The 25,066-nt window shown below is 35.6% G+C and overlaps 1 protein-coding gene across 1 annotated transcript in view; it reads right to left on the bottom strand.

Moving 5' to 3' along the window:
- Positions 1-19,018, bottom strand: part of LOC136027403 (uncharacterized) — a 65,588-nt gene extending 46,570 nt beyond the window's left edge. Inside the window, exons 1-4 of the mRNA XM_065704633.1 lie at positions 18,900-19,018; positions 12,689-13,275; positions 10,196-10,336; positions 8,347-8,503 (exon numbers count right to left, since the gene is read on the bottom strand). Of these exons, the coding sequence (XP_065560705.1) occupies positions 8,347-8,503; positions 10,196-10,336; positions 12,689-13,264 (874 nt within the window). The 5' untranslated portion in view covers positions 13,265-13,275; positions 18,900-19,018. The remainder of the gene's footprint in view (positions 1-8,346; positions 8,504-10,195; positions 10,337-12,688; positions 13,276-18,899) is intronic.
- Between the last annotated feature and the right edge of the window lie 6,048 nt (positions 19,019-25,066).

Genomic DNA, 25,066 nt, shown 5'->3' on the forward strand with positions numbered 1-25,066 from the left:
CGCAAATACATCAAAAAAAGATAAAAAATGACTAGGAGGGTCTCCCGAATATGAGATGAAAAAGGTGAAGGTTTCATTGTCAAAACTTGAAATGAAATACAGATACGACAATCCGACCTTGCCGAAATTTTCGTAAACTTAGATACGACAAAATGGTGTGGGCAGCCTATTCTTTTCACCATGAAGATAAGACAAACGAGTTCTGATGCAGCAATGCTATTTGAAAAAGTATAAAAAAAAAAACTCAAAACGTTCATTTCTGTTGAGTTTCTTTGCTGGCCGCCGTTTTGCTTCAATGGAATCCTCCTCTCGACATGGATCTCGTGCAGACGAAGAGGCTTCCAAACGTTCAGTATCCCCCTTGGCCTTGTAGTACTGTTCAATCTTGGTTTCAAAATACTTCTAGTCTTGGTTGGGGATGAACTTCAGGAGATACTTTGATCTTTGATTTTCGCATCAGGTAGATCAATATTTTTGCCACAAAGTTTGGGCAAAACAAGACGTTCAACAACACGGAAAGCCGAAGTGTTGGGACACTTTTTAACCAAAGCACATTCTTGTGATATAGTAGCCATTTGCAAGTCTCCAGAGAGGGAAGTTTTGAACCAAACTCTCTTAGCGTTATCCTGACGGGACTCAAGTTGTTTTAACTTTGAATACGGTACCAACGAGTACTTGTACAGCCTTGCTGGCTTTTGAAAGTCAAAGAACTTTGACTGGGTAACTTGCAGGACATTCAAATGACGTGTCTTTCTTACTTTCAGTAACTTCCTCACCAGATCTAGTAGAGAAAACAAATCAAGGTGCTTTAGCCCCCATTCAATAGTGATATGTACAGCATCAGCCTTCTGTATAGTCGAATGACCTGTTTCACAATACTTCATAACCACTTTTTCTAAGCGTGGAAATGTTCTTAAAACATCTTGGATGGCGAAGCTTATAATTGAGTTTCGGTTCTGGGACACGCAGGAGTCCGACCAAGTGATTAACTGACAGTTATCAGGGTAAGTATCAAGATTTTTTTTCCAGTATGGCCACTAGTCCACTAGCTATATCGTTTGCTCCACATCCCGCCTCAAAATTGGACCAAATGCAAAAGTATACCTCATTGATTTTCTTACTGTTTCAGACTGTTTGAGAAACTTACTGTTTCATTATAAATACCTTTTTTTAATGTTATATTATCCACAAGCACCAATTTTTAACGATTAAGTTGGATAAATCAATTTTATTTTGCCGTTTATGCCGTTTTCTTTTTCCTTGACGCCAAATTTTCAATTAAAGTATGCGCTTTCGGTCGTTTTTGACAAACTACTACTACGTTTTTTCAACGCCAAAATTATTTATATTTAGGTTAGGTTAATTAGGTTGGGTAAGTTTGGTTAGGCTGGTTTAGTTAGGTGAGGTTAAAAAGTGCTTAAATTTGAATTTGCGATAGAAGCGATTATCGTATTCGTAAAGAACATAAAAAAAGGCATCGAGTGGTATGTTCACTTTATTTGTAAGTCAATAATATGAACTGCGAAAAATTTACCAACAGGCTGCTGCGTTACAAGGAAGCACTACCAAAATACGATCATAGCCAACTCATCAGGTATTTGATAATATTAAATTATACTCTGCATGTGCACAATATATAATATAATATATATAATATAAGATATAATATATATTACATTCTTGGAACAAAATATTAGTCAATTCCACAAAAAATGGGGTACTGGATTCTTGTAAATATTGTGCAGCTTGTGCAGATGTAAATAATGTCCGTTTGAAACTCATTGTGAGTAGACACCAAATCATTTCTTCTTCAAAAGTGTAAGTAGACGAAGTTACGACAAAAATGCTCATGTAATTTTCCCATGTGAGATACGACAAAACTGCTCTTAATGAAACGGCAAAATGTGAGATACGATAAACGAGAAACCTAAAATTGAGGCACTTCTAGTTGAGATATAATCAAATGGTTGACGGAATCGGATAGAGCAAACAATTTTACATTAGATGGCAGTTTTAACTCCACTTCCCGAAAAAGTTACAACAAAACCGCTCTCAAGGGACGAAATATTACTTTTGACCACCCTTGCCTATGTTTTTCTTCCTTCAACTAATCAGAGTAATATTTGTGCCTGCGCTTTAACCTTGTGACCGTGAAAAATGGTGACGTAAATAACGACGAAGACCACACTACCTTTCCATCATAAACACCAAAAACAAGAAGAACAATAAGGAATTTCTCAAGACAGTGGGAAACAAATTAGAATGAATATTTCGGCCCTATGTCCAAGGACCGTCCTTAGCAATACAAATAAGAAAAAACAACTTAAAAGAGGATAAAATCAATAAAACTAAAATTGACATTTTTTCAAAACAGTGCCAATAGATATTAACACAGAACCTGTCACAAATAGACCTATGAGATCAGCAGCGAAAAAAGCTAGGCTGGCATTGAAAACGTGTTTTTAAATCATTTTCTTTCATTTCAATGAATTGCCTCGTTTCATCACAATTTATTTATCAGTCCTGGTTGAACTTCACTGAAGTAAGGATGCTGGCACTGTTTTGAAAAAATGTTCGTTTTAGTTTTATTGATTTTTATCCTCTTGTAACTTGTTTTTTCTTATTTGCATTGCTAAGGACGGTCCTTGGACATAGGGCCGAAATATTCATTCTAATTTGTTTCCCACTGTCTTGAGAAATTCCCTATTGTTCTTCTTGTTTTTGGTGTTTATAAAAATGGTGACACAAAGAAAGAAAGTGCCGCAGAGGGAGGTGAATCGATACACTTGTATAAGACATTCATTAACACCGCATCAAGCCTTGCCTGTAAATAAAAAAAAAAAAACTAGTTTTTTTTAACTGAAAGTAAGGAGCGAGATTGAAACTTAAAACGAACAGAAATTACACCGTATATGAAATGAGTTGTCCCCTCCGCAATCCCTCGCTCTTTACGCTAAAGTTTTCAATTGTTTTGAAAAGTAGAATTGTGGCGAAGAGTCATACTTTAGAGTAAAGAGCGAGGGATTGCGGAACGGACAACTCATTTCATATACGGAGTAATTTCTGTTCGTTTTAAGTTTCAATATCGCTCCTTACTTTCAATTAAAAAAAAAACTAGTTTTTTTTATTTAATTTCTGAACGTTTTTGAATTAATGCATGTTTGATTTTGGCTCTCCGCACACAAATTATTAAAATGAAATTTGCATATTAATTCTTTTTTTTGCTAAATGGCTTTCTCTTAGTTTTGATCAGACGATTTTGAGAAATAAGGGGCGGGGAAGGAGGCCTAGTTGCCCTCCTATTTTTCGGTTACTTAAAAAGGCAACTAGAACTTTTAATTTTAACGAACGTTTTTGTTATTAAAAAATATACGTAACTTAAGAATTAACTTACGAAACAGACTTTTATATTCTTATATTTTTATTATGTATATGAGGGGGTTTGTCCCTTCGTTAATGCCTCGCTCTTTATATTAAATCTTAAGTTTTGTCCCAATTCTTTAAGAATGACCCCTGAATCAGAAAGGCCGTAGAATAAATAGTTGACATTACTAAAAATACTTTTGCATAAAGAGCGAGGTATTTATCTCCTCGTAAATACCTCGCTCTTTATGCTAAAGTTTTTTTAGAACCCCTCATATGCGTAATAATCTCTGTTCGTTTTAAGTTGTAATGTTACTCCTTACTTTCAATTGAAAAAAACTTTTTCATGTTTATTTTTTCATTTTTTTTATAGTAATGCTAGAAAATCCTGCGCCCTTTTCATCGAATCTCTCTTTCCCCATGACATATTTCTCCAAGGAAAGATCCTCACATAGCCTCCTCCCCTCAACCCCACCCCCAAACCAAAAAAATCCCCCCTGAAAACGTCTGTACACTTCCCAATAACCATTACTGTATGTAAACAATGGTCAAAGTTTGTAACTTGCAGCCCCTCCCCCAGGGACTGTGGGGGAGTAAGTCATCTCCAAACACATAGTTATATGGTTTTCGACTATGTGGAACAAAATGGCTATCTCAAAATTTTTGATCCGTTGACTTTGGGAAAAAATGAGCGTGGGAGGGGGGCTAGGTGCCCTCCAATTTTTTGGTCACTTAAAAATGGCACTAGAACTTTTCATTTCCGTTAGAATGAGCCCTCTTGCGATATTCTAGGGCCATTTGGTCGATACTATGACCCCTGGGAAAAAAAAAACAAATAAACACGCACCCGTGATCTGTCTTCTAGCAAAAAAAATACGAAACTGCACATTTTTGTAGATAGGAGCTTGAAATTTTTTCTATAGGGTTCTCTGATACTCTGAATGTGATGGTGTGATTTTCGTTAAGATTTATGACTTTTAGGGGTTGTTTCCCCCTATTTTCCAAAATAAGGCATATTTTCTCAGGCTCTTAACTTTTGGTAAAAAAGATTAAATTTGATGAAACTTATATATTTAAAATCAGCGTAGAAATCCGATTCTTTTGACGTATATTTTAGCATCAAAATTCCGTTTTTTAGAGTTTCGTTTACTATTGAGCCGGTTCGCTCCTTACTACAGTTCGTTACCACGAACTGTTTGAGAGGTAGTAGTTGATACGTGGTTAGGCTACATTCTGTCCTACTACCCCGTTTCTGGATCCTCCGGGCTGATGTCAAGTCAGTTTTGGCAGCCAGGCAGCCTGATTCAGCAGAAGGTTATAAGTAGAACCCATATAGAGGAACAATCGAATTGATAGAAGAACGGTTTCAAAATGAAGATTTTTATTAAATTAGTTATGATAATTATTAAATCCCAATATTAGCGATCTTCAACTTTTTTTGTTTTCTGTCCTTTTACGGAAAATCAGTCCTTTTTCTTTATCAGTTCTATCCACGACGTTATTTCATCTTTTACTTCAGGTGTCTTCAAGAAATGAGAATATTTATGAGAGAAAGGGGTTAAACTAAATAAATAGTCTTTCTTATCCCTCTGTTGAGTGGTTTAGTTTCCTTTTGGTATGTATTTTGAAAATTTTTACCTTAGTAGGGATAATGGAGGAGGGGGATATGACACTCTTTGTCCCCACATGATGTTTCTGCTTTCTATAGTGTTGAAAGGCAGTACAGTCTTTGCAATTCATTTTATCAAAATAATATTCAATTTTTAAAAGTTATAAAAGTCAAATAAACCATTACTATAATATTCTACATGATACTTCTCCCCCCCCCTACCATCCCAAGAAAAAATTAGTTGTTTAGAAAAATATTCGTCAGACTCTTAAAATTCCTCAAATTCCCGAAACTTGTCTCTTTTCTTAATTAGAAATAAACAAAAGGATACAATTACAATGAGGGGGGGTCCCCTAACATAATTACCGTTTACTGTCTACAATGCGGGTGTATTTTTTACCGTTTGTTTATTGTCTTTCTCGATTATTATTGTTGGTTGCAAGCATTTTTTTAGGCGTATTTGTTAAGTTATTATCATATATTATGATACCCTTTTGTTAGTTGTACTAGGGCTAGGCATATTTAAAATTTCATATTCCAGATCCCCTCCCTCAGTTATCTCTGTATGCACCACATTTACCCCTTCTGGATTTTTATGCTAAATGGCTTTATCTTCAAATAAGATTATAATCGAAGACAAGCCCCCCTCCGGGTTATGCCACTGATCAAAGATCATTCAACTCAACGGTTTGAGTATTTGTGTCCTCTTTGAGGAAAGTAGGTGAGGGTAACTGAGTAGAGGTTTCATTACGGCAGTCGGACAACTGGGAACAGGCTATTCTCCTTTCCTAATAGACTGTAGTTCTACTTCTGTAAATAAAAGTTTAAAGAAAGTCTTATGTTGTTTTCTTAAAGTTCTCGATTGCAAAATGTTGAAATACGTTAAATAGGGAATCCTTTATCTCAAATTACCTTTCATGAATTTATAAAATTTCAATGTAAGTAACATTTCTATTGAAGCAACATTGAATGATTAATGAATTGACTTCAAGTTATAACTCTAATGTACCAAAAAAGAAACAAGCATAGTTTAGTGGAAATGGGACCGCAGGAAAACAATAGAATTGGCAAATAAATTTTGAAATGTAACTTAATGAAAACCACACCATCGAATTCAGCATATTAAAGAATAGGTATCGAGCTCCTATTCCTCATACCTCGGCCCTTCCTCATTCCTCCCTCTTTAAGCAAAAGTTTGACTTTTTGTAACAGCAAGAAAGATTGATAAAATACCAGGGCCATTGAATTTAAATGAGAAGTATTTTTAAAGAACATCAAGACTTTAGCGCAAAGAGTGAGAGACGAGGAAGGTGCAGTCCCCTCATACGGAATAATTTCTGCTCTCTTTAAGTTTTAATGTTGCTGCTTACTTTCAGTTGAAAAAACTGTTTTTATTTAATTTAGCGCCTGAAACGTCATCAAAAACTGACAAAGTCTAAAATATTTTCAATTGACGTAAGTTAAAAGAATTACCTTTTTTTCGATTTGTAGATTACTTTCAATTAGGTGTGGCTTTGCTGGGCGTGCGACAACATTCTTTTAAGTAGGCAATATCAGCGCTCACACACATATGTATATATGAAGGGTGTATCCAGGATTTTTTTCGGGGGGAGGGGTTACAAAAAAATTAAACGCATCAATAATTTGTTTACATGTATTTTGTTACATTCTTCTGAGTCGGACAGAAATTTCAGGAGGAGGAGGTTCATATCCGATACCCCCCTGGATACAGCCTTAATATATGTACATAGATATGTATTATGAGTGGGTATTGAAATAGCTATAACGTACCAAGTTCATGTTAAAGAATAAAATGAAGTTGTCAAGGACCGGCACAGATTTCCGTCTTTACTTTATATTTAAATTCTGAAGGTTGCCAGTGGTGTGTTACAAAAAAGTTTCAAGCATTCTAGATACCTACCATTAATGTTGATGATTATAATATATGTCTTTTTCTACATAATCGTTTGAAAGAACAGATATGTAAAAAGTAAGCAAGGAGACAGATTGTGTGGCATCAATTAATACCCTCTGCATACATTTATATGCACATCAGGATTACCAACCTTCGGGATTTCACCCAAAATCTTAGATCTTCAATCCAGAGTTTGGGATCATGAAAATTATATATACTTGACGGTATCCTCAAAGTATATTAAGTATTTATTAATATTATAAATATTTATAAATATATCTATACATATAAATATTTATAAAATCAAAAAGAGGGAACGCCAGGGATAAGAACTTGAAAACAGTTAGGACTAGTGCTGCTCGTCCATTTATGGCTGCCCTCTTGAGAGTTATTCAATCAAACTCATTTGTTAACTACCAGAGTGAAGGTGTAACAAGAGTGATTAAAGTGGGGAAGAACCCGTGGAATATTGAGCCCTTTTTACATACCTACTGCTACTACTACTAACAACTCACTTCAGCACCAAGCTGCCTGAGGACAATAAAGCTAGGCACTTTCCCCCTCCATCCCAATCTATTCAAAGCCTCTTTATACCTTCTTAGGTATAAAGTTCCCATTCCCCTCAAATCCTTCCTTACGACATCCTCCCACCCCAACTGAAGACGACCTGCTTTTCGTTCAGCCCTGGACAGTTGGCCGACAAAGACAATTTTTTACCAATCTGTCATCCTTCATCCAGAGAACGTGCTATAGCCGTTTCAGCGTTTCTATAATTATAGCCCCAGAAAGCGGGATTGAGCCACATACATGGATTTTTACGTACCTGGCACCACAAAATACTCCACAAAGGTGCCACAAGGCACCACAAAGCAATTCTTACAGAAATGTTTGCTTCCCTCAATGTCTATGAGAGATGGACATGGGAAGGGAGTTATTTCTAAAAACTGTCCGAGTATACCTTGATATATGCTCTCGTTCTGAACAAATACTCTGCTCTACTCCAAAGATTAGCACGCACATGGGACAGAGGGTTGGCACATTCCCCTCTTGAAATCTCAATATTGTCGGAAGTTTTTCCATTAACTCTAATACTTTTTAAATATTTTTGTATACTTTTATCTTTAGTTATTTAGCTACTACGCCCTCGTCAAAAAAATTCGAAGTATATGATTGGTAATGACATCTAGTTCAACTTTGAGCGATAAAAATATTTACCAAACATACAGCAGAATGAATAGGTCTGGCAAATTTGGCTAATTACTTGCCAAACCGATTAAACTACAAAGCAAATAGCGACAAAAATTAGAAATAATATATATTGTTGAATGCATTTTGCCCTCAAAGGTAATGGCAAGTAACTTCAAAGGTGGCTAGTATTCTCATACTAATAATTATTCACGAGAGATCTAACTAATTTGGCCTGGGACCTGATTACACAGTCCTTGGAGTTTAAGCTTACCTAGAGATCCAAGGCGGTATTGAACAACTGCAAGCACAACATTCCTCCCGACAAAATAATCTGGTTGATAAATTGAGGCTCCTCCCGAAAAGAATCCACCACCGTGGATGTAAACCACAACCGGTAGTCCTTCAGACGATGAGGATCCATCCGGAAGCTGAAAAAAAATAAAGGTGAAATGGCATACATAAGCACAGGGTTCAGCAACTTCTGACACGTGGATCACCAAGTTACCCATTTACCAATTTAAAGAGGCGCGATTTAGCTAAAAAAAAGTTTAGTGCACAAAAATGCAAAACATGGAAATAAAATTATGAGAATGAAAAAAGGTGAAAGCACTAATGACAACACCTTACCAAGCATGTTAAGTTATGCAACGTAAGGTGTAGCTAATAGCCCCCTTTTTTGCTCCATCAAAGTGCTAGGATCTTACATCCAAATTCTTAGTTTTTTTTCTGCTCGGATTGGCATTTTTGCTCCGTTAGTGCTAAAATTTTACAGCTCACTGATCATAGCAAAAATCAAATATTTCTGCCGCACAGAATACTGAAGAGAGAATTTTGATGATAGTCTTATCAAGGTACTTAAGCCACTGATCAGAGTAGAGTGAAAAAAGATATTTGCAACAAAAGAAAACACCCTAATAAGTAAGATCAGAGATCTTAAATTTTTAGAGATCCTCAAATTTTTGTCAAAACCTTTCTTGCGAATAGATGAAAGACTTTAAAGAACTTTGATCTGCTAAAAAAAAGAAGAGAAAAATTGGGGCTGATATTTATCTAGAGTACTTTTATAATCATAGTCAAATTGGCCTTTGATCATCACGATACAGTATATCTTGTTTTATTTTATGACGGGGGGTCGATTTAAAGCCTCCGGAAATCTTTCCTTCCTTTTTTCCCTTCTTTCAATGGCATGGGGGGACTCTTAACTTCCGGTGGGGGAATATTGAAAGAAGTTTTTCTCCGATTCTTCACTAAGGAGATTCCTGTCGCACGACAGGTTCTTTGACCATTTATTTATTTTTCTTCTTTAAAATGTACAGACTTTTCGACGATTTAGGATCTACCTTACTTCGCGTAGTTAACACAATTCTTTTTACGCGCATATTGAGAATAATAAGTCATTCATGCTGAGCTTTTGTTAAAAAGAAAATTCATAGTATTTTTCCTTATAAAGGAAAATAATTACAGGCGTAGCTAATATAGTTTTTTCAACCGCTCCCACCATCACCACTTCAATATAAGTAAATCATTGTATTGTGGAAAAAAATCAGTTTGGCGTCCCCTCAGAGACTACAGCTGGAGATAGTCTTCCCTTTTTGCCCCCTCCCCTAGCTATGCCACTGGCAATGATATGACTCGCTCAATATGGGAAGAAGAAACTCTAGAACATGAAAAATTTAAAAAATGTGTTCATTTTGAGCCTTTTTGAACAATTTTTTTCTAAAAACCATAATATAGTTTCCTCCACACGTTAAAACGATTATTATGTGCAGAATGGGATTAATTCGGTCACTATGAGCTTTTTTTCAAACATACTGCTTTTATTTTTAGAGAAAGGATTTTTAGAGAATGCCCTGAAAACTAAAAACAAGACCGTCCTTTGAATTTTGAATTTTTTTTCCGTGGAAAATTATAAAAGGAGTTTCTTTTTGGACTGTAAATAATAGCTACTTTAGAAACTAACATCCAGCTGTCTTATTAAACAGAAAGCAAACTTCTGTATAATTTAACATTCAAATTTGATTTCTAATATCAACAATGGGACGTTTAAGTGAATAAATGCAAAAAAAAAATGTAAACTTATACAAACAATAGGCTATTGACAAGTGACAAAAAGGACTCACTTTTGGGCTGTATATATTCATTGTTAGACAATCTTCATCTCCAATTATTTCCGAGCTATTGAACATACTGTACTGTGGGCACCACGGTTTCTCAGTAGTGACATCTTCAATTCCTTGCGGTTGTGTTGCTACACGAGGAGGCTAAAAGAGAATGTTGAAGCTAAGTATGCTTTTCCTCTTTTAAATTTTTTTACGAAGATGAAGCATGGGTCGATAAATTAGGTACATTGATAAGAAAGTCTTGTGAGGAGGGGTGTAATTTGCTAAGGGGGAGGGGGGTCAACTGCCCTCCCAGACCCGAATTGACCCCCTCCCAGCTGACATTTAGCGTCAGCAAGAATCTTACAAAAACTGAGATGGGTCTACATAATTCAAGCATTCACAGAAACAGATCAGTTTTCTTTAGTATAACTTTGCCCAGTGGCACATTTTGGATTTTGGGTTTGGGTTTTTTTTTTTTTTTAAATAAAGAATGTGCAGATAAAATCGTCTTCTGTGCCAACAAATGCTGACGCATAAACTAAATTAAACTTCATACATAAGCTAAATTCCAAGGTGCTTAGAATTTTGGGGGGAATGCCTTTGCATTTATGGTACTATATAGCTCATTATTCCCTTTGTCATTTTCACTTGACAAAATCGGCCCCAACCTTGTCCCCCAGGATTTTTACGAACGTCACCCCTGCTCGTAAGCAAAAAAGCAGCCACAAAAGTGAAAAACAAATATTGGAGTATAATAATAGAATATTGTACTGTCCCCGTAAAAGAGAGGAAACCCACCATTTTCTACTAGAAATGTCATTAAAATTCACCTCGGGATTTTTTCTAGCACATGAAACCAATCGAAAATTTGGATACCAAGACAGAAGGCTCAACTGTTTTAAGCATTGCCTCCCTGTCAAGCATTTTATAGCAAGGAAAAATCTTCCGAATGAACCAATAAGACTTCTGCGTCATACCTGCATCAAGAGAACTACAAGGAAGGGTACCATCCATGGAGCACTAAGTAAGTAATCATGAAAAGCGTCGTTTTCTTTTTTTCACAAAATATACGACAGTTTTTCAGCAAAATAATTATTTTCAAATCTTAACCTCCCTCCCCCTATAAAAATCTGTTTGGCACCCATTCCCCTACGAAAAATTTTTCTTCGGGAATGCTTGAATGATAATATTTCTTTTCTTTTTTCTAATATTTTTCTAATTCCATTTTGACTTCTCACTTCAATTTCGGGTTTTATTGCTCTACTGACAAAATTATATGGAACGCACCCTCAAAATAAATTGTAAAGAATGCAAAGAATACGGCACTGAACATTAAAGTCCATACCAGTGGTGGTGATCTCTGTTTTATGGCCCTTCAGTCGGGACGTGCGAAGGAGGTTAGGGGGTCAGTCATCTTATGCTTTTTTGCACCCTTCCTATTTACCTTCCCCAGAGTTCTCTTGAGTACCCGTTTATAGCCGGGTCGACTGTGGCTGAGCTTACAGAATCACGCCATTAGCCCTCTTTCCAGACTAAAAAAAAAGCGAAAAGTTTTGGTATTTTAAATTTTTGTCTGATTTTGGGTAAGACTGTCAGTCTTAGAAGTAAATCCTGAGTAATTTTTATATTTAATGTATTTTAGTCAATACTATATTACTATACAGACCAAAATGGGCGGATATTTAGGACCCCCGAGCTTGAAGGGCATACTCATAGTTAATTTTCTCAATCAAATAGATCTTCGAGAAATAGAATTATGTCTTAAAATTTCGAATTACCAAATAGTTCACCCAGCTTAAGGTAAAATTTGGATTTTAAGCAAAAAGGTCCATGTGCATGAACATAAAATGGGAAAGGGGGGGAGATTGGGCCATCTATTTGAATTCTGTTCTTAGAAATAAATGGTCTCTACAGGAAGTCTAGAATTCTATATCGCAATCTGGGTCTTTCACATGCTTCGTTTAATATTTTGGTGATTTGTACTCCATCTAATGGAAACTCGGACGTTCTAGTAGCCCAAGGGCCCTGTCAAGTTTAAATAGGGACTGAAGGCATTTTTAAAATTCTGTGATGTCAGATGTACAACTTCTGGCTTTTGAGCTCAGAACAAAGAAATTAAAAGAATAAACACAAAAATTCCAAGACTTCCAAAGGTGGAGGGAGTAATGATTTACCCCCTAGTAATCCTAGAAATGCTCATCAAATACTTTTAATGTTCTAATGAAACGGGACACTTTACTGACATAAAACCCAAAATCTTTCCCCCCTCAAATTTGAAATATTTAATTGGAAAGATCTTCTACACTGACGTGATGCCAAATTGAATCTACCTGATCACTAAACCACTAATCACTAAGTGATCAGTAATACTGACAACTAAAATGTGCTGCTAACTCGAAAGTCACACAATCCAAACGATCTGTAGGAATTATTTTGCATAAATTAGAAGCTAGGGGGCTTTTAGGAGTAGCTTTTCTCCACCCCAAGCATAAAAAAATCTTTAAGAAGTACCTGAAATCGGTGTTCATTTGTAGGTGGGTCTGCATAACGAACCCCGTGAAAAGCATTATAATCAAATCCATCCAATGAGGTTTTCTTTAATCCTCTATATCCACTAGTTCCATCTATCATCACTGTAACTGGCTCACCAACAACTTCATCACTCACTTCCAAAACACTGGCTGATAGCACTTTCAAAGCTTCCGGGTCGTCAACCATCGGCTGACCGAACTTTAGCACCATTTTTGCCAATTCATCATCGGGATTCCGTTCTGCTCTTTTTCGAAAGTCCCCTACAATATTTTCAAGCTGATCAGGTGGGAATGAATTAGCTAGACTAAGAATTTTTGCAAGGTTGGGAGGTCCTGCAGATTCAAGGTTATTCATTATCATCTCAGCAAGAGGGTCCTCGTCATTATCACTTATGTCCCGACCAAGTCCGAATCTTGAAAAAAATGCACCAACATCTACACCACTGGCATCACTTGCTGTTATTTCAAAAGCATCCGCGAAGTCCGTGTCTTCATCAAACAATTCCTCCGCTTTTGCAAAAGCAGCTAGCGCAAATATAGCTAACTTCCCAAACATTTCCAACTAACCTGCAAAAAAGAGAAAGAATAGCATTTTTTCTCTGTAAAGACAAAGTTGAAAAGTGTCCATTTTTAAGCTTTCGCAAAAACTGTCAGCACAAATAAAGCTAACATGTCAAATATTGCTAACTAACCAGCAAAAAGGGAGAAAAATGTATTTTCTCCCTCAAAAGAAGACTAAGTTTAGCTATTGTCAAAGGCGAATAATTAATTTATATTTCACACGAAAATTAGCACAACAGTAACTCGGTTCACAGTTGTGTCCGCCCCAAAATTTTTTCGTTTGTCACCGAATATTTAAATAGGGACCCAGTTTCAAAGACCCAGAATTACCTACATCCGGTGTGCTTTCGTCGGCGGGTCTGCATAAAGAACCGCAAGAGATGCATTAAAGTAAACTTTTCGTTATTTATACCTTCGCCAAACGTAATAATGACGTCAGAACCAGGCTCGTTGGTACAATTTTTACAAAGGAGGAATTGGTAATTTTGAAAGAGCAGTAGTAATAGACATTTCTTAAAGTAACACAAAAAAAAATGCAAAAACTGTATAGAGATTATTTGGAAATGAACATGGGCACTAAAATCCTATATTGCAGATACTCTTACCCCACGCTGCTGAAATAAATTGTATAATTATCAACTCAACAAGAATTAGGAGAGTCAATGGGGCTATTGCTCTTTAATGTGAAGAATTGATTCAAAAAATACATAAAACAGGTGGAAAATCAATTGAAATTGTTTAAAAACAAATTTTTTCTTGTTTCTTGGTTCAGGGGGTAACAATCCACATAAATGTAGGGAGAGAAAAATGTATTTTTCACGATCTAGGGGGGAGGAGGAATTTTGCTGTTTTTGTATTTTCTTTTTCCATGAAGAAAAACCAAAAAAATGTAATGTCAATGAAAATACCAAAAAGGCATTATACAAACCATGGGGTAATCTAGAGGAATCTCCCTTAATTGACGCACCTGACTTGTCTATTGCACCTTCCAAAATCTGAAATTGGGCCTTTTACATGTCTAAATGATCACAATTTGTATTTTAAATAACGCTGTTTTTAATATCGATTTTATATTTTATCATATCTTATACTGTATATCCTAATTATTTCCTAATTAATATATTGATTATCATCGAAAAAGTGTCACTTTAATTTCTATTTTGATAATCTGTGATTGAAAGCTCTAAAATTTCTGGTAAACTTCCATACTCTGACTCTATCCAAATCCAAAAGTTAGGCTCTGAATCTAATTTTAATTCCTGATGAAATTTCTTACTGCATTTTAATTTCCTGATTTTAGTTTTTGAAAAAAAAATGATTAAATGTCTTACTCTTTTTCTTGATTTTAGAAATTTTCTTTAGAAAAAAGATTTAAGAAAAAAACCAGAGGTGAGTTAAAAATTTAACTTCGTAGATGGTGAGTTTTCCCAACCTGTTGATTTTTTTTCTAATTCCGGTCCAGGCTAGAACCTACTTTGGTAAAAAAAAAACAAAAAACATATCACATCTTTTATATTTTCACACAGACAAAAAATAATCATTTGTCTAAACGGTGAACTTATCAAACTTCAGGGTATAAGTTAAAAGGCTGTGAATAGGGGGAGGGGGGGTTGTTAACAGGTTTAAACCCCCCTAACTTTCTGTTCAACTAGTAAAAACGTAAGAAAAATGCATTTAAAATTGTTGTTGATGTGTTTTAAAGTTTTCTGTACCCCCCCCCAAACAAAAATCATGGATACATACCTTATAAGCTATAATTTCTAAATAATTCAAAATTTATAATTTTCCTATGTGAAGGTTTTGGCTATGGTGATTCCAATGATGCAATTTTCATTTCGATCCAATGCCATTTTCTTGGGATTTCGGGCAATATTGCTAAATACCCATAAACTTTCAATTAATCGAAATAATACCTGTCATTCCTAAATAAGCTTCAAAATCTCAAAAATCAGTTCAAAGGAACCCCCGGGAAAACTTTAAACACACTTTCTAAAAATAAGCATTCATGAGATATGTATGTTAGGGGGGATGCAGCCCCTTAAACCCTTGAATACATAAAGTGCAAACCCCTTCAGCCCCTCAATACAAAAATGTAGAAATTCTATTGCATTCAGTAGTATAACAATACTTGCTTGGGAGGGATCACACTTTAACCTCTTGTGAAATTCTTTTGAAGGATCGGACCCCCTCCTCCCAGTGACAGATCCAGGGGGAGAAATGAAATTGGATATGTTCTGCTAATATCCGGATATCTGATCATAGTAGAATTCTGGAAGTAAATTAAAACAATGCTTATATATCTTATAAATGTCAAGCTTTTGGCAACAGAACTACTGCCCTTGGCCCCACTACTGATTTAGTCGAATGATTTTAGGCGAGTTTTTTCACTTTTTAAGATTCTCATTTACATAAAATTATCTGGAATTTTGCCGAGTAAACCAGCTAAACCAGACACATAGAACTTGTTTCGAGCAATTTTTTATCATGACGAAAAAAAACAAGTCTCGTAATAATTATTCTATTATGTTGCTTTTAACATTGGAAATCTGTTCATACGTACACAAGTGTCATCTAAAATGTACAAGTTAAAGAAACTGACAAAGGAAGAAGAAGAAGATAAACAGCGGTGACGCCGAGTGAAGATTCAAGTAGAGGTCAAAGTTATTGTTCAAAAATCATGAATTGACGCATCTTCGCTTTTATTGTAACCAAAGACATATTTATGGCTATTGCCCCAAATTGGATCTCACCAAATCCGATTAAGTGCCATATGCATATGCGAATCATACGACATTTCATGCTCAATCTTTCGAATCCTTTGAGATGCTTCAAAAAAAAAAAAAAAAAAAAAAAAAAAAAAAAAAAAAATCTTTTCCAAGTACAGTGCCAGCAAAATTTATGATGGCATCAGATAAACACAGTACATATATTGGTTCTGCTTGACGGAGATAAAACTTCCCAAAAACATATTTCTAGCTTTCTGCGAAAACTCTTGCGATTTTCACTAGGAAGTACAAAAATAACGCTTTAAAGGCGCGAAAATAAACGTTTCATGAATTTTCGACGCCTCCAATATACCAAACTCTGCACACATGGTGCCATTCCCCTAATTCAATGCGAAAAATCTGTTGCGTTTGCGACTACGAAGGTAAAGTAATTCAAACGCCAAAAAATGGTGCAGTGCGATATTCGTTACTTACTATTGTTTTTAGAAGGGCAACAGTATTTTAGTTCAGAGATAAAATCTAGGCGCATATAAAATACTTATAACTCAAAATCTAGTAAATACTCTTAAGTTTATTCTATTCTAATCTATAGATTAACGACACTTATGGACTCCAAAGGTCCTTACGAATGCCCTACATCAGCACTAGGACCGAACCCTTGGGCCCGTATTGCCATGCGAGATCAATTCACTCTTCCATTTCGATGCACAGTAATTCAAATCAAAACTTCTAGTTCAAAATCCAATGTCCAGTTGGTAGATTATCGGTTTTCTCTGTTATTTCGGTTGCAAAAGATGAACACACCGTTTGATGTGCCTTTTAACGCGATTACACATATACTAATTGCTACTCTTGCAAAGGCAATCCAGTATCCTTCCCTTCCCATTCAAGGGGTCTAATACAGCCCTAAGTTATATACACAACTTTGCTGATTACAACAAACATATGACCAAGATATATGGCTAAATTTTTCGTCGTTAAAATTATTGACTTATGAATAAAGTGAACATACCACACGATGCTTTTTTTTTAAAGTTCTTTACGAACATATTAATCACTCCTGTCGCAAATTCAGATTTAAGCACTTTTTGAGCTCTTGAAAATGGCCAAAATATTTCTAGTTTTTGGGTATAAAAAAGGCTTCAAACATTGTTCTTAAACTTACTGTTTCATCAGGAATCCATTTTTTTATGTTATATAATTCACAAGCACTGATTTTCCATGAATAAGTTGGATAAATACATTTTACAATATTGTGCCGTTTTCTTCTTCCTTGACGCCAAACGTTCGATTAAAGTATGCGTTTTCAATTAAATATCGAAAATATGAAAGCCGACGGAAAAATATCCCACGAAATATATCCCCACGATATGCAGATAAATATCCCACGATAAAGGTTCCAATTCAAAGGTTAGGTTAGCTCAAAAATAGCTTAAATTTGAATTTGCGATAGAAGTAATTATTATACAGATACGCACGCTCCTCCTCCGTCCCAATCTATTTACAACCTCCCCCTTTACACCGACTAGGAATTTCTCATTTCCCTTAAATATTTTTTGTGGCATCCTCCTAATCCAACCACGGACGACCTACTTTCCGTTTAGCCCTAGACGGTTCGCCAAGAAGGACAATTATCGGCAATCTGTAATCTTTCATCCGCAGAACGTGCCCTAGCCATCTCAACCATTCTCTCATTATAGCCCTAGAAAGCAGTATTGAGCCGCACTTTTCGTACAGTCTATTGTTTGAAATACGGTCAGTCAGAAACATTATAAAACTAAAAGACCTCTACTGAAACTAAAACATTATAAAACTAAAAAATATATAGCCCTACTAACACATTTGTCCGTTGTTTTACTGCTCGTGATGTTTTATGTCTTTTTTTATTAACGTTGCTTTCTCGAATTATTGACTAATGTTACATTAGTGATCGATTGCAATAATGGAAAAAAAAATATCGTGAAATGACTTAAAAATATGGATGACAAGGGAAGGAAACATGATAATCTGATTAATAGAGATACATATTGAGGTAATGTTTATATTAACGAATTATTCAGTTATGTAAGAAACAAACTTACCTCTATAGTCAGAATTGCATCCTCAATCCAAATTCAACATTCATTTGCGTCCGGAAATGAACTTTGCCCCCACCCTTATATGTAAAACAGTTCAGGGTTTTATTTGCACATTAGGGGGTTTGGGTAAAGTTGAGAATCACCTCTATAGTCAAAATTGCACCCAGAATCCAAATGTAACATTCATTTGCCTTAGAAATTAACTTTACCCCCACCCCACCCCCTGATGTGCAGATATAGGCTTCATTGGATATAGGCCTATACCCTTCATTGGAATATACCCTAAATTGCTATATAGAGATGGTGTAAAGTTCATTTCCAGCGAGATTGAATGTTAAATCTGGATTCAGGATGCAATTCTGACAATTGAGGTAAGTGCGTTTCTTAGCTATCTGAATAATTCGTTAATATAAACATTACCCCAATCAGAGAGAGAGAGGGCACATTGTCAAAAAACAATCAAGCTATTTTGGCAAGAGCACAAATTATGGAATCTAATCCTACTGCTCTTTTTGTTTTTTAATGTTTCCTTCAGGAGAGCTGTTCAAACGTACATTTACTAGCCTAAGCGTTTTTTGTTTTTTTTTTAACATTTGAAATTCAATCCAAGACTATAAGTCGACTTTTCTTTGCGTGTACTGGGAGATAATCAGCTTAACCTGGGCGAAATAAAACTACTATGTAGGTATATTTTAAACAAACATTTAATATATAGAGTTGGTTAGGTATTTGCGTTCTGGATGGCTTGAGTGCTGTACTCAACAACCACCAAAACTAAATTACCACTGTTTTTCCAAACTCTTTTTTTGTAAATAAATGCACTCACATTAATCTAATCCTTAGCAGCCAAACAAATATTGGCTCTCATGCGTCACTTACAAGAAGTCTGAAACACAACTGATACCTATTACCCGAGCCCATTGATTCAACCTTAAAGGTTAATGTCAGCCATTGTTCAGGTGAATACCCTTAACCGGCAGACCAAGTTTTGCCCGACTTGTACACTTGTTTTACCTACTCCATGTGTCCTCGTTATCATCATACGAGAGAAGAATGGGGAGTGTCATGAAAAGGAGTTTGATATCCTTTGAATAGAACTGCATTTTGACCACGGTTGTCATGTTTCTTGATTCTTTACTAGAACAGATGGCAAAAGTTATTTGCCAACCAATGCTAATTTTCAGCTAAATTCTTAACCATTTGAGCTAAAAAAAATTATCCTATGTGCCAAACTCAATTTACAATCTGAGATGGTGGAAGCTAGCCAACTGGGCAGCTTTGATTATAACTTACACATTTTGTGCCATAAGTGTGTACCTATTAAAAACTTGAGGATACAACGAGAATAGAGGCAAGACTTACGCTTTTTTTCGCTATTTTTCTCTAATTTCCTTTTAAAAAATTGATTAAAAACACTTTTTCCTAAAACAACTTTTTCGAAAAAAGTAAAGAGCTGTATTTAGCCAAAAATGAGCAGAAATAAAGTCAAATAATCTTCCAAGCGTAAAACTAAAACAAACAATGATCAATACATAAATGAAACTTAAAATAAACAGAAATTACAATAAATGGCTGAGTCAAACTCAAAACAAGCAAAAATTAACATGAGTTGGTCTGATAAACCCCATGCCTTCTTAAAGCTAGAACATAATTTGCGCTATACTGAAAAACAAACCAAATAACCGTAGATTGTCAGTTTAGTGACATATACTGATATTTATTCCATAAGGTTAATGTACTTATATTCTTAATACTGAAAAAATAGACCAAAAATTTGAAACACACCCATTTGCAACCCGCTTGCTATTAGATTCACCCCATAGGGTTATTTATTCGTTGACTGTATTATGAGTATTTGGACTGAATTCTTGATTGGGGAAAAATGCCAATAAGTTATATAACTTTATTTGAAGCTCAAATCTTGAACAAGCTCCATTATTTTGGGAGGGGGGGGCTTTAATTGGTAGAACGATTGTGCACGACCTCTTTTCAACTAATTACTGTAGCAACAAAAGAACAGGCATTGCACCGATCTATTACCCATAGTCACTAACGTTACTATTGCGTCCCAACCTATGAGCCAAGATATAGCCCTAAGTTATATGCAAATTTACTGATATTCTTTTTCGAACTACATTTTTTTAATCTCAAAATTTCTATTAGATGCATTTTGGGAAAATACGAGGCGTAAGAGTTCATCCGCCTTTCGATCACTTTGAATCTTAGAAGAGCGCTATAACTTCTGATTAACAATCTAATGAGCCCCTCCGAAGTTCCTGCGACTACCTTCTGTAAAAAAAAACCTTATATGCCCCCAATGCTTAACTTACAACCCTTGCCCTGAGGGCTGCAGGGGGTGTGTGTTCATCCTCAGAGACATAATTTACGGATCTTTTACCTCCGCCAAACAAAATGGCTATCTGAAAATTTTGATTGGATGTGTTTGGTGAAATGGTGGGCATGGGGAGGGAGGCTAATTACCCTCCAATAACTTGCGATTATTAAAAAGGACATTATCCCTTTCAATTTCTAGTCAAATGAGCCATTTTAAAAGTTTCAACAACATTTCCTTAAATACAAAGTGCCCTGGTCTAAGATAACCTCCAAAAAATTAAATAAATAAATATTACATTGTACCCACATGACTCTTTACTTAGGCGGCGCTACTGCGCTGTCTATGATAGCAGGAATTCAGATAAGCGTGGACGCGATAAAACAGATCTTATAAATAGAAATGAATAAAATGTAATTAAGTTCAGAAGGGTGAGGGGTGATCTTGGTGCAGGATTCCTATTCTGAATCACAACAATAAAATAATGTACAATCATAGGCAGCGCAATAGCGCTGCCTAAGTAAAGAACGATGTTGCCACAATGTATATTTTTGTTTTGTTTTTTTGGTTTGTTTTAGACCACGGCACTTCGTATTGAAGGAGCTGTCGCAGAAATTTCAAAAAGGGCTCATTCGATTGGAAATGGAGAGGGCTACTGCCATTTTTAATAGTCGAAAGTGATTGGAAGGCAACCTCCCATACCCACCATTTCCCCAAACACAATCAATCAAAATTCTGAGATAGCCATTTTGTTAAAAGTAGTTGAAAATTCCAGAAATGATGTCTTTGAGGATGACACCTCCCCCCACATCCCTCAGGGCAAAGGTTGTTAGTTATGCCCTGGGGATATATAAGGTTTATTATAGAAAGGGCTGTCGTAGAAACTTCCAAGGGGATCATTTGATTTGAAACTGAGAAGACTAGTTCCCTTATCTATAGTCGAAAGTGACCACAGGGCGAATAACCCCCCCCCCCCCCCACACACACACCCATCATTTCTCCAAAGACTTCTGATCAACATTTTGATGCAGCCATTTTGTTCACCGTAGTTGAAAGGTTCGGAAACTATGTCTTCAGGATGACAACCCCCCCCGCTACAGCCAACGGGGCAAAGGTCGTAAGTTATGCCCTGATTGGAAATTGAGACGGCTAGTGCCTTTTGTAATGGTCGAAAGTGATCGAAGGGTGAATGTTCCCCCAGGGGCGGATTCCAGGATTTTTTTTAGAGGGGGCACATAATTGGTTACTTCGACAAACTTTCGACCAAAGAAATACCTGTAATTCAAAGGGAACATCTACAATTATGTGTCGTAGGTAGGTAGTGGAAATGGTTGTAAATTTAATCTAAAATCTGGTGAGGGTAAAAGTTTTAATAAATCTGTTGAGATTAAAATAGTATAAACATATTGACACAAAAAATGGTAAGTTATAAAGACCACCCCACCATAAAAAAATAAAAAGTTCTTCGTCATCTATGAAAAAATATGATATTTAATATTTTCTACATAATTTTTTGCCTTTGCACTTCTGACCGCTATTGCGAGTGAGCTAAGCTTTTTATTGTAAAAAAAGAAAGAAAAAGGATTGGTCTTGAACCATCTTTTGGGGTCATGCACTCTTTGTGACAGTTTGTATAGGTCAAACCATTTAGCATGTCGCCTAACTTTATGGCATCGCTTACTAACTATGATAGCAATGAAGAGTATGAAGTGAGGATAAAGATACAACTTGTATATTCGTAAAAGATAAACTAAACACTAAATACTAGTTCTTTTAGGGGTGTAACAAGAAAAACAGAACGAAATGATAGAAATAAGTAGAAGACATTTAAAACGATGGTTTTAAGTATAGGTAATAAATCATTAACTAATCACAGTTTCTTTTTAAAAATGGTGTTTTAATAAACATTTTTAATTTCGACGAAATCTTAAGAATTTACTAATCAAAATTTTACTTTTCATAACAACGTAGCGTATCTTTCCACTTTTTAAAGTTCAATATATTTCGCTTAAATTACAGAATTCACAATTTTATAAGAAAAGTGTATTTCTGTATTTCCACAACCGCCATATCTATTTATTACACTGTCGATGTCTACCTCAATATTTTGGTGAATATTTATAATGGCTAGTCCTGAAAGTTTACAGTCCTGTCAGGTTAGAGCTCTTCGTTAGTATTTCCTCTTCTATTCATCCTAAAATATTCGATTTAATTTAAATATTCGATTTTCGAAAGATATTCCAAAATCGTCAGAAAAATAGGAACTCTAATAAAAATGCACGTAGGTATGTGCTTCAAACTAAGTATATGAGTCGAAATACTCCTTAAAAAAAATATGTGTTTGTTATTTTTGTATTTGATAGGATTAGACTGGTGATTTAAATTCTCATGATTTCAAGCTGTGGTATATTTCTGATAATTTTTTTTTAATCTTGAAATTTTCATGTATTCAATTCAAAGCTTAAATCTCGATATGTCTCTTGAGCACAAAAATATAAATTTGAAATTTGACTCAGATTTAACATTAAGCAAGAGAAATGTTCTTTAAAATCTTTTATTTATAAACAACTAGTCGTGGAAGTATGATTGGATGGCATGTATAAAAATAAATATAAAAATCCTCAGCGGTATATATAGCTGTATAATTCACCATATAATATATAATTCACAATTTTATCGACAAATATATGCAACCCCTGTACAAAAACATAACTATATTTTGTGACTGGTTGGTATTGAGAAGGTGAGAAATTCTACAGTAATTGTGTTGCGAGAGCAACACTTTGGTTTTGTCCCGGTTTTTTGTTTTGTTTTGTTTTGTTGTTTTTTTCCTATGCCGCCGATGTCGGTTTATTCCTGGAAACTGGTAAGGGTCTAACCTGTGCGGTTTTTACGGAAAGTGTGGACCTAAAGCTGGATTGATGAATATGACATTGCATTTTGGAAAGCTCCGCAGAACTCTTGCCTGGGGCCAAAAAGGATGGTTTTTGCTTGTCCACGAGCCAGAGCCTATGGTGCGCGAAGTGAAGTGGAGTTATGCAGCCTATGTCAGAGAGGAGTATCTGAAGTTTTGCAGTCAAGCTTTTGTTTCATCAAACCATGTTTCTGCTTTGGAGTGGAAAGCTCCGTTCTAGCAGGCAAGCAGGCAGGCACCACTTTCAAATTGAAGATGGATTAAAATCTATAAGTGTTTAATATATCCGGCAGTTACCCGGCCCCACAGCCAATATATCTTCTTTGGATGATAAATAGAAAAATTTACAGAAACAAAAAAAGGGGCATTTTCCCACGGGTCCGAAAGTGCTGCCGTGATTTTCGCTGGGTTTATCATTTGTTTTTTTCGGACTTGGGATTGAGGTAGAGAAATGTTATCAGATGTACCTCTCAAACCTTAAAAGTTCTGTCATTGCTAAAAAAAATTTGAGCTTATCCTTTGCTCCTTTCTAAGTGGTGAGGTTAGAAAGTTGGCCTACGGCAAAAAAATCAACTTTTGAACTAAGACTGATAGAATTTTTTTTTCGACGGCAATCAAAGTGTATGTCATCCATTTTTTGATACAAAAATTCCTTCATGAGATATACTAGTTTGAAAGTTTCAAGGGGTTGACAACTTCAGTAGTAGGGTACACACTGAGACCAAAAACAAGCCGATACCAATTGTGAGACATGTAGAGGACTTGTAAGGAAAGGTCAGTTGTTAGCTCATAATCATCTTTGGCAGTGAGGGGTTTGCAAATTTTGCTATTTGGTGTACCTATTATTTGTTTCCAGTGTATCAAACAGTTCGTGGTAACGAACTGTAGTAAGGAGCGACCCGGCTCAATAGTAACCAAAACTCTAAGAAATGGAATTTTGATACCAATAATTACATCAAAAGAATCGCATTTCAATACTGATTTTAAATATATAAGTTTTATCAAGATCAGTTATACCTATCAAAAGTTACGAGCCTGAGAAAATTTGCCTTTGTTTTAGAGAATAGGGGGAAACACCCCCTAAAAGTCATACAATCTTGACGAAAATCACGCCATCAGATTCAGCGTATCAGCGAACTTTATTGTTGAAGTTTCAAGCTCCTATCTACAAAAATGGGGAATTTCGCATTTTTTGCCAGAAGACAGATCACGGATGCGTGTTTATTTGTTTTTTTTTTTGTTTTTTTTTGTTTGTTTGTTTTTTTTCCCAGGGGTGATCAAATCGACTAAGTGGTCCTAGAATGTCGCGAAACGGCTCATTCTAACGGAAATTAAAAGTTCTAGTGGCATTTTTAAGTGACCAAAAAAATTGGAGGGCACCTAGGCCCCCTCCCACGCTCATTTTCTCTCAAAAGTCACCAGATCAAAATTCTGAGATAGCCATTTTATTCACCACAGTCGAAAAACCTAATAACTATGTCTTTAAGGACGACTTACTCCCCTGCAGTCCCCGTGGGAGGGGCTGCAAGTTACAAACTTTGACTTGTGTTTACATATAGTAATGATTACTGGGAAATGTACAGACGTTTTCAGGGGCATTTTTTTGGTTTGGGGGGAGAGATTTGAGGGGGGGGTTACATGGGAGGATATTTCCATGGAGAAAATTCTCATGGGGAAAGAGAACTTCAATGACGGGGGCACAGAATTTTCTAGCATTATTTAATAACAAAAAAAATATGAAAAGTTT

Source organism: Artemia franciscana, chromosome 5, assembly GCF_032884065.1.
Source record: "Artemia franciscana chromosome 5, ASM3288406v1, whole genome shotgun sequence".
NCBI lineage: Eukaryota > Metazoa > Arthropoda > Branchiopoda > Anostraca > Artemiidae > Artemia > Artemia franciscana.